Source organism: Austrofundulus limnaeus, unplaced genomic scaffold, assembly GCF_001266775.1.
Source record: "Austrofundulus limnaeus strain Quisiro unplaced genomic scaffold, Austrofundulus_limnaeus-1.0 Scaffold339, whole genome shotgun sequence".
Lineage (NCBI taxonomy): Eukaryota > Metazoa > Chordata > Actinopteri > Cyprinodontiformes > Rivulidae > Austrofundulus > Austrofundulus limnaeus.
The window spans coordinates 603,582-612,568 of record NW_013952741.1 but is presented as its reverse complement, the minus strand read 5'-3'; the positions used below and the strand labels follow the sequence as shown (position 1 = coordinate 612,568).

The window sequence follows — 8,987 nt, the reverse complement described above, 5'->3', positions numbered from 1 at the left end:
CGGCCGCAGATCAGATGAAACAACAACAAAATCGATCATTGAACTGCGGCCTAGGGTATCCTGGTGCCAAGAGCACATATGGACACCCTTATGCTTGAACATRGTGTTCGTTATGGACAATCCATGACGAGCACAGAAGTCCAATAACAAAACACCRCTCGGGATCAGATTGAGGGGTTCCTCCAAAACACGCCTCTCCAGGTCTCACTGTCATTACCCACGTGAGCATTGAAGTCCCCCAGCAGAACGAGGGAGTCCCCGTTAGGAGTGCTCTCCAGCACCCCTTCCAGTAAGTCTGCCACAAACGATTATTTTTATAATCGATTAATCACCGATTATTTTTTTCGATTAGTCGACTAATCGGATCATACATTAACTGAATATAAAACATACAGCTTATCATGTCAGAATGCASTTGCTATTATATAACCATGGTTAGATTTTAGCTATATGCTAACTAAAAATAATTGCTGTGGAGGGCAAGTTCTGCCTTGCAGATATTGTACAGGTTTCTCTTTCATYTTCTTAAAAYGATCCCACACTTTTAATCTCCGTTGCCAGGTAGCCATGATACCAGAGTCTGTCTGTATAATGTCTTGTGACGTCCACGGCCTACCCCAGATTGCCACTACTGTGCATGTGTGTCAAGGACAGAAAGGCAGATGTGGCAGTGGAAGGTATCAAAACAGTTTGGAGAGAAAGACAAAGTAAAGAACAAAAAAAAGAAAACGATTAATCTATTATTAAATTAGTCATCGATTGTTTTAATAATTGATTAGTCGTCGATTAATCGACTAATTGTGGCAGCCCTACCTTCCAAGGATTCCCGAAAGGGTGTGTAATCTGAACTGCTGTTAGGTGCATAGGAACAAACAACAGTAAGGACCCGTCCCCCGACACGTAGGCGGAGGGAGGCTACCGTCTCGTTCACCGGGGTGAACCCCAACGTACAGGCACCAAGATGGGGGGCAATAAGTRTGCCCACTCCTGCTCAGTGCCTCTCAGCATGGGCAACTCCAGAGTGGAAGTGTCCAGCCCCTCTSGAGGAGACTGGTTCCAGAGCCAGAGCGGTGCGTCGAGGTGAGTCCAACTATATCTAGTSGGAACCTCTCAACCTCACACACCAGCTCAGGCTCCTTCCCCACCAGAGACGTGTCATTTCACATCCCTAGAGCCAGCTTCTGTAGCCGAGGATCAGACCACATAGGTCCTCGCCTTCGACCACTGCCCAACACACAATGCACCTGACCCCTTTGGCCCCTCCCACAGGTGGTGAGCCCATGGGAAGTATACTAAAATGCACATTCTCTGTTCAATTCCAGTCCAGACAAACACTCATCTCAAAAACTACAAACATTCCTTCTTCAAATCTCTCAGTGACAGGGTACATCAACGTACTTCTTCTATTAATAAGGAGTAAAAATGTGCCATTTGATGGTGAATGTGTTGGTACAGTTCTGGTTAGAAGGGTAGGATGTACTGTGGTTCCACTTTCTGCAAAAATAAAAATCTATTTTCTTCACCACTGCAATCAGTTAACCACCCAGAACGATAAATTCATTCTGAAATTCTGTTTGCATTATCGTAGTCCCATGGAAACTTGTCTCTTCTCGTTACAGTTTCCTCTACAGTGAGTTATTTAGCAGCGTTTGCTTTAAGAGTTGGCTGCGTGAACTCAGTGTTCTCAATCGAGGGTTCGGAGTGTAAAGATCACAATTGAAAAGCTACTGAACTGCTCTCATTTTGTAACATACTGCAGACATGTTGGCACAATATAGCATTTTACAACATCGGTGCAACTTATGTAAACCATAAACAGTTCAGTATCATGTTTTCTTTTTGTAAGTAAAAGAACTATCAATTATTTAAAAAGTCTGCCTATTATCAGAATTTAACAAAACAGCAAAACAGATAAGTAATGTAGCGTAGTAGTGTTTCTTATCAATGAGATTAGCATTAGCATACTGGGAAACGATAGTTTGGTTCCAGATTATTTTAAATTAATATTTTAACACTCATTTAGAAACACTGGCACAAAGAAAAGTGTGAATTAGAGCAATAAAAATTGGTTGCATTTAAACTAATAGGTTCCTTGTAAATCAAGACAAATGTAAAAACAACTTAACAAGAAATTCAGTTTTTTCAGTTAATAATAATAATAATTTTAGTTTAAAAGGTTGTGCATTGACTTTCAAAATTCATCTTGTGTAATCCAACCTACAGATCTAAAATATTATTTTTCATTCAAAAAATAAATGAATAAATAAAACAACCATGTGTTCACAATAAATCCCAATGCCAGCTGTGGAAATTAATTCAAACTTTTCATAAATGTTTTTGTCCATTTCAGGTCCTGTGTCCAAGATTTGAAGCTAGAAACGTTGGTTCTCCAAAGAGGAAGGCCAAGAAAGGGAAAGAATCACCTAAAAACAACAAAAAGAAACCCATACGGATTAACACTTTGAGTGACGTGGAGAAAACTCTTTCAGAGACCAAGGACTCTACCTCTGCAGTATGTATTATTACTTAATGAACTCAGACTGAACGTTTTCCCTCTATGGAGGATCTTATAAGACTAAAAGTAGCTGCTTGAATATGGAATAAATCTTGTGCCAGCAGGAATTGAATTTGAATTGCTCAGATTGAATCTGAATGTGTATCATTTGAAATTGAATGCATTGGTTTGTAAATAAATTTCACTAAATCAAAACTGAATTTAATGATTTGAAACTGAATTTTATTAAAAATTCAGTTTGTCTACTTTCACTTTCAGTTCCAAAGTTCAGATTTTTGTGTCACATCCTGGTCCTTGAGAAAGCCAGCCAGAGTAATYAAACACAGATCCACATATTTATGTTTCACTTCTGTAATGTAAGTGAATGTAGTCAAACTGAATTTTTAATAGACCAAAATACAATTTCAAAGCAAATTAATTCAGATACAAAATTTTAAATTCAGTTTCAAACCATTAAATGCAGTTTCAATTTAGTAAAATTCATTTTCAAACCAGTCCATTCAATTTCAAATTATGCACATTCAGATTCAATTCCTGCTGGCACAAGATTTATCCCATACTAGAAAGTCACTGAGTTAGTTTGGCTTTTGGTTTAAACTGGTTTGCATAGATTGAGATTCTCCTGTTTTACTGACACACCCAGTGTGTTTTTAATGTCATAAATTGAAGTGTGGAAGAACAGGAACTGGTTTGAAGTAAGACAAATAAATAAGTTGATTTGGAAATTGAAACTGACAGGAAGTCGAAGAAGAGAAAAGGTCCATAAACCATAATGAAAATATAAAAATCATCAGGTCTTTCTTTGTGAACTCTAAGCAATAATGTTTCTAACTGTGACTGTACTGACTGGATGTTTCATTCACCAGATGGCGGCTCTGGAAGAGCTGCATGTGAGGGAGATGGAGATGTTTTCTGGTCTCAGGGCAGCAAATGAGTCAAAGCTCCTTCCCACCGCAGACTGCATGGACCTGAAGGTGTGTTTCTGCCAGAAAGCACCCATGGGTGCGATGCTGCAGTGTGAACTCTGCCGGGACGCTTTCCACAGCGTGTGCGTCAGAGACCCGTCAGACTCGTGTGAAACCCAGCCGTGGCTCTGTCCACACTGCCAGCGCTCAGAAAAGCCCCCGCTCAGCAAAGTCCTCTCTCTGCTAGCATCTCTCCAAAGTATCAATGTGCGCCTGCCAGAGGGCGACGCCCTGAACTATCTCGTAGAGAGGACACTTAACTGGCAGCACCGAGCGCAGCAGGTCTCACAGACGTGTAACTTTATAGAGCTGGAGGAGCGACCGGGGACCCCTCCAACGCTAACACACTGGGTGTCCAGCTGCGACAACACTCACAACAACTCTCAGGTCACTATTCCTCCTTTAATGCTACCTTTTTTTTTAGCTGATACCGCACTGTAGATGTAAAGTTTGGTGTTTGATGGTTTCCACACAGGCTCCTTGTTTGACTCCAGAGTGGAATAGGACGAGCCACGCTCAGACCGTCTTCTACACCGAGCAGAGATGCATCCCACTACAGGGTCAGTCTTTTATTATTWTTTTTTTTCATTTGACCTTTATTTATACGGGTAGTCTCATTGAGATCCAAAATCTCATTTCCAGGAGAGACCTGTTATAAAACAAAATTTACAAGTGCACAAGTAGTTACAAAAATAAAAATAAAATAAAACTTTTGGACTCAAATACATAAGCTAATAAAACATGAGCTTATGTATTTGAGTCCAAAATGTATTTTATTTTATTTTATTTTTTTTATTAGAAAAAAGAAAAACCTACATGTGTCACTAAATGAGGAAAACAGAAGTTTGGCGTGTCTGCTTCCTTTCAGCACAAGGCCCGGTTGTTACCGTCTGTGTGTTCAACAGGTTTGAGCTGTGAGCTGGAGGAGCTGATGGTGGAGGGCCTCCTGCTGCAGGTGTGTCTGCCGCAGGTCCAAAACCTCCACCACATTTTGCTGGACAGGGCCAGCAGCCAGAACACAAACACGTCCATGTCGCCACCGCGGGAGGAGGCGACAGAGCGCGACACACACGTGCAGTTTATCTCTCAGGGAACAAACACACCACTGGACCAGGTAAGAAACAACACATACAAATACAAACTGCCTGCCACCTTTCATGCTAGAGTTTTAGAGCAAGATCTTCTTATATATCTTAGAAGAGACTGACTTAAACCTTATAAATGTATTGTATGATATTGTATCTTCCATGTTGTTTTGTTGTTTTAAATTATTCTATATTGTTAAAAGTCCATCTGGGGATGTGCATTACATACTAATTAACGCTATAAACATTAAAGTGTTCAGTATTTGTTATACATGACACTTGTCCCCATGCAAATAAACAATAAAGAAACGAAAGAAAGAAAGAAATTGCCCTAATTGAAATTTGATGCAGTATTGCAAGATCTCACGAATGTCTTAGTGCTCGGAGGACACGTTGAGGATGACTCTCAGCTATATTAAACTTTAGCTCTGTATTAGTAAATCTGAATGAGCTATGTCCAGTTTAGTGTTAGCTAAGATCACTTAGCTGCAGCAGCTATTTTGAGAGATTACTTTCTGAAAGTTTCACTGAAATCTGTCCAGTTGTTTATGACATATTTTGCTAACACGAGAGACAAACAAAGACAGACACAAACCTTTTGTAGTGGGCGTTATATGACTTAGCACAAAAAGGAAGGAAATTGTGTTTGGTAGATTATTTCTTTGTTGTAACAGTGCTTCATGGCAATAAATCTTAGACAGTTGGAAAGCCTGTTAATTTAGCTTTTAAAGGGTGCCACATGTGTAAGGAACATGCATGTGTGGGATGAACAGTAGAGCTGAGTGTGTGGGTTGCACATATGAAAAACTAGCTAAATCTTCTCTGCCAAACATCTTATTTTGTTCTTGCTATTGACACTTGGTTTGAGCTTCTGGTACCCTCAGGTGCCTGATTGGAAATCTCAATGCAGAGAGAAATCAAGATGAAATTCTGCAACCAGTAGCAAATCCATATATCTGAAGTCTGGGACTGAACTCTACTCTCCAAGCTGACAACACTTGYCCCCACAGAGCGTGGTTTATCAGAGACCTCCAGAATTTGGGAGTGGAGAGGATGGAATGTCCTGACCTCAACCCCATTGAACACTTGTGGGATCAGCTTAGTTCCAAAGTGACCCACACAACCATGTTGACTGACTTGTGACAAATGCTGGTTGATGAATGGGATTCCAGCCCACAGCAGGAGGAGGGGCCAAACTGTTGTGGCTGTGTATGGTTCTTCCACACGCTAATGAGGCTCCTAATTGTTAAATTAAGAAATTGTTTAATTGCCAATATGGCTTGTTTTTCAAACATCATCCAGTCCACTAAACACTAAATTACTCAAAGGCAAAATAAGCTGTTTGTAGGGTTGGGCGATAAATCGATTTGATTGATTAATTCGAATTTACCATTTATAAAGATTTAATTTTGGGAAAATCAAGACTTTTCTGCCACCAGGGCACTCTTTGGAGCTTCTGTAGTTCAGAGGTCACCCCACCTGTCCCTCAGGATGCTTGGTGCACAACATGACAATATGGCAGCTAGCAGAGAGGCACTGTGTCTTCAGTTTTCTGGAACTGGTTAGGTAACCTTGGACTTGGAGCAACAAACACCTGACTGCAAAATCTGTTTGAAGGCTCTTGCTACAAAAAGCAGGAGTACAACATATTTGTTCCAACGCCTGAAACAGAGGCACTCAATTAAGTGGAAAGCAAAATCGATAAAAATCTAAAATCGAATTTGGGATGAAAAAAATCTGGGTTTTTTTTTTTTTTTTTTTTTTTTTTTTTGTTGTTGTTGTTTTTGGGCCATATCGCCCAGCCCTAGTTGTTTGGTGGAGAAAATTTGGAAATCTTTCATGTTTGCAGCCCACACACTCAGCTCTACTGCTCATCCCACACATGCATCCTTACAAATGCATACATGTCAAGTTGTGTGGATTGTTCATAATTCACACAGATTTTCACCCATTTTGCAKGTATACAGACGTATAAAGCAATCTAACGGATTTTTCCATGTTTTACAGATTTTTTTTTAAACTCAGTTTCAAAKTTAACATGTTAGAGCCTGGAGGACGTTTAAAAAATCAATAAATAACATCAGGTAATCATTTTCCAACCTGCTCTGCCGCTAGAAATAAGTTCTGCCGTCCTCCGTTCCTCCTGCTTTGCGCTGCAGGTGCTGTCATCTCCACGCCCAGCAGTCCGCCTGCATCCCCCTCCACCCCTGCGTGCACGCGTGATTAATACCAACAATTTTGTGCTAATTACGGAGCTTTGAGGCTCAATATACAGGTTGACATGTACACAAATGTGGCACCATTTAAAAGGGAAATAAGGTGTTTTCCAACGGTTGAATATTTACTGTCAAGAAGCGTTGATACAACAAAATAATCTATCATCTTACTTTCTGTGTTAAGTTTATGTACACAAATTAAAAACATTTAAAACTGTCTCAACGTGAGTTTTATTGGGAACGACTTTGTTTTCAGGATGGCACCATCAAAACGAGGGACACCTTGACTGCCTCAGAACGCAAAGCGAAGAGGCGTCTGGAGAGGGAAGGTTTGGACGCAGGGCGCCGGGGGAAGGACAAAAAGCACTCGAATAAGAGACAAAAGATAAATAAAAAGACGCTGCAGCGCCGGCCGGCTTCCACCTCGTCCTCCCCACGCTCCGACTTCTCCCAGTCCGACGACTCCGACGAGGAGATGGCCGTGTGTCCGGCCGAGAGCTGCCAGCTGCCAGAGGGAGACGAGGTGAGGGCATGTTGGGTGACGCAGAGCGTTGAGCAGCTTTCAGGTTGGATATTAATGCTTTCTGTGCTCCCGCAGGTGGATTGGGTCCAGTGCGACGGCAGCTGCAACCAGTGGTTCCACCAGGTGTGCGTCGGCGTCACACCRGAGATGGCGGAGAAGGAGGACTACATTTGCGTCAGGTGCACGTTGAATGACGGCCACGCCAGAAAATGAAGAGCGATCTACGGTTCCCGGGTGTCATCGGTCTGTTACTGCAGCCTCAAATCCAGATGTGTCACTGATCCCCCACCCCACCCCACCCGGTCCTGATCTGTCCAAACCCTTTTGTAACAATGGTGCTATCTCCTCTTTGACTTGTTGTCCAGAACTATGATGTTTAATTTGTTTGGGTTTTATTTTGTATTTTTACATATATATTATATATATTTCTTTCTTGTTATGAATTGTTTGTGGTTGTCTGAATGAAAAAAGAAAAAAACAAAAAAACCAGGCCATGAACGTGCTGCATGGGACTACGTTTCATCAGCACAAAGGAGTCTTACACCAAGACCCCCCCACACGCAGGGAGTTAATTAAGCCTGAAATTTATCTACTTTAAAGACATTTTTGCATGTTTAACCAGAATATGAAGACAGAAGTCGAGGTTATCACCCATTTTTAGTCCCCTCAAAAGTAACTGACATTTTTTTTCTTTGGAATCCAGTGTTTAGAATATGAATCTTATTATAATTATTCCCCCTTTATTGTTTTTTTTCCTTTTTATTTTGTAAAATAGGTTTATTTATCTGAGCAATAATTTTTTGTCTGAACTGACTTTTATGGCTTGATCTCCTTGAAGTTGTGTTTTAGCGGTGGTGTGATGTACAGAAAGTTACGATGGGTTGCAGCTGTGGATGCGCGGCGCAGCGGGCTGAAGGAAAACAAAACGCCACGCTGCAGACACGCAGATCCACAGAGTGCAACCCTGCAGAGGAAACGTGGAAAGGACACGAGAAAAGTGAAGATGTTACAAGTTTTTATTGTGGAATAAAAAACCCTTTTCTTCCATGATGTCTTCTCATTTCACAGCTTGTCATCAGACTTGATTTAGAACAGCTTTAATTATTTGTTTTGCTCAGATCCTTTATCGTCCAGGCCTTATAAGAACTCTTATTAATCTTTAGTTTTTGTGGTTGGTAACAAGTGTTTATTGTTTGAGTGGATTCAAATATGGAAAGACTTGCTCACAGAAAGTACAAGTCTTCAGTGCTCGGCTATCCGCTGTAACTTTCATGTTTTTAATCCTTAATGGATCATAATCAGTTTAATATTGTTACAGATGTCAGACATTATTGCTAAAGGTTTAATGTCCTGATGCATCTCAGTAATCCAGGTAAAAATCAAAAAGAAAAAAATTGTATAGGTCTTCTGGACGGGTTCTTCTCTAATGAAAAAGAATGTCCCAACACAGACGAGCTACATCTAATGGCCAGAACTCTGCAGTTTTCACTCATTTACAGGCCAGCGGTCACTCTTTCAGAGATGAGGATGTTCTCATTCTTGATAGAGAGGAACGTTGGTTTGAGAGAGGAGTAAAAGAAGCCATTTTTGTGAAGAAAGACCGTCCATCATTAAACAGAGGTGGAGGCCTCCGTTTTCAGTTGTCCCCCTCCTACAGTGCTGCTATTGCCAGTGTCACTCCAC

At 41.0% G+C, this 8,987-nt stretch overlaps 1 protein-coding gene across 1 annotated transcript in view; it reads left to right on the top strand.

Annotated features, from left to right (window-relative positions):
- The window catches only part of kdm5bb (lysine demethylase 5Bb), a gene marked incomplete in the record, with an annotated part of 35,691 nt that extends 27,340 nt beyond the window's left edge, over nucleotides 1-8,351 (top strand). The window contains 6 exon segments of the mRNA XM_014022708.1: nucleotides 2,351-2,512; nucleotides 3,382-3,867; nucleotides 3,956-4,040; nucleotides 4,386-4,594; nucleotides 7,038-7,304; nucleotides 7,380-8,351. Of these exon segments, the coding sequence (XP_013878162.1) occupies nucleotides 2,351-2,512; nucleotides 3,382-3,867; nucleotides 3,956-4,040; nucleotides 4,386-4,594; nucleotides 7,038-7,304; nucleotides 7,380-7,517 (1,347 nt within the window).
- Between the last annotated feature and the right edge of the window lie 636 nt (nucleotides 8,352-8,987).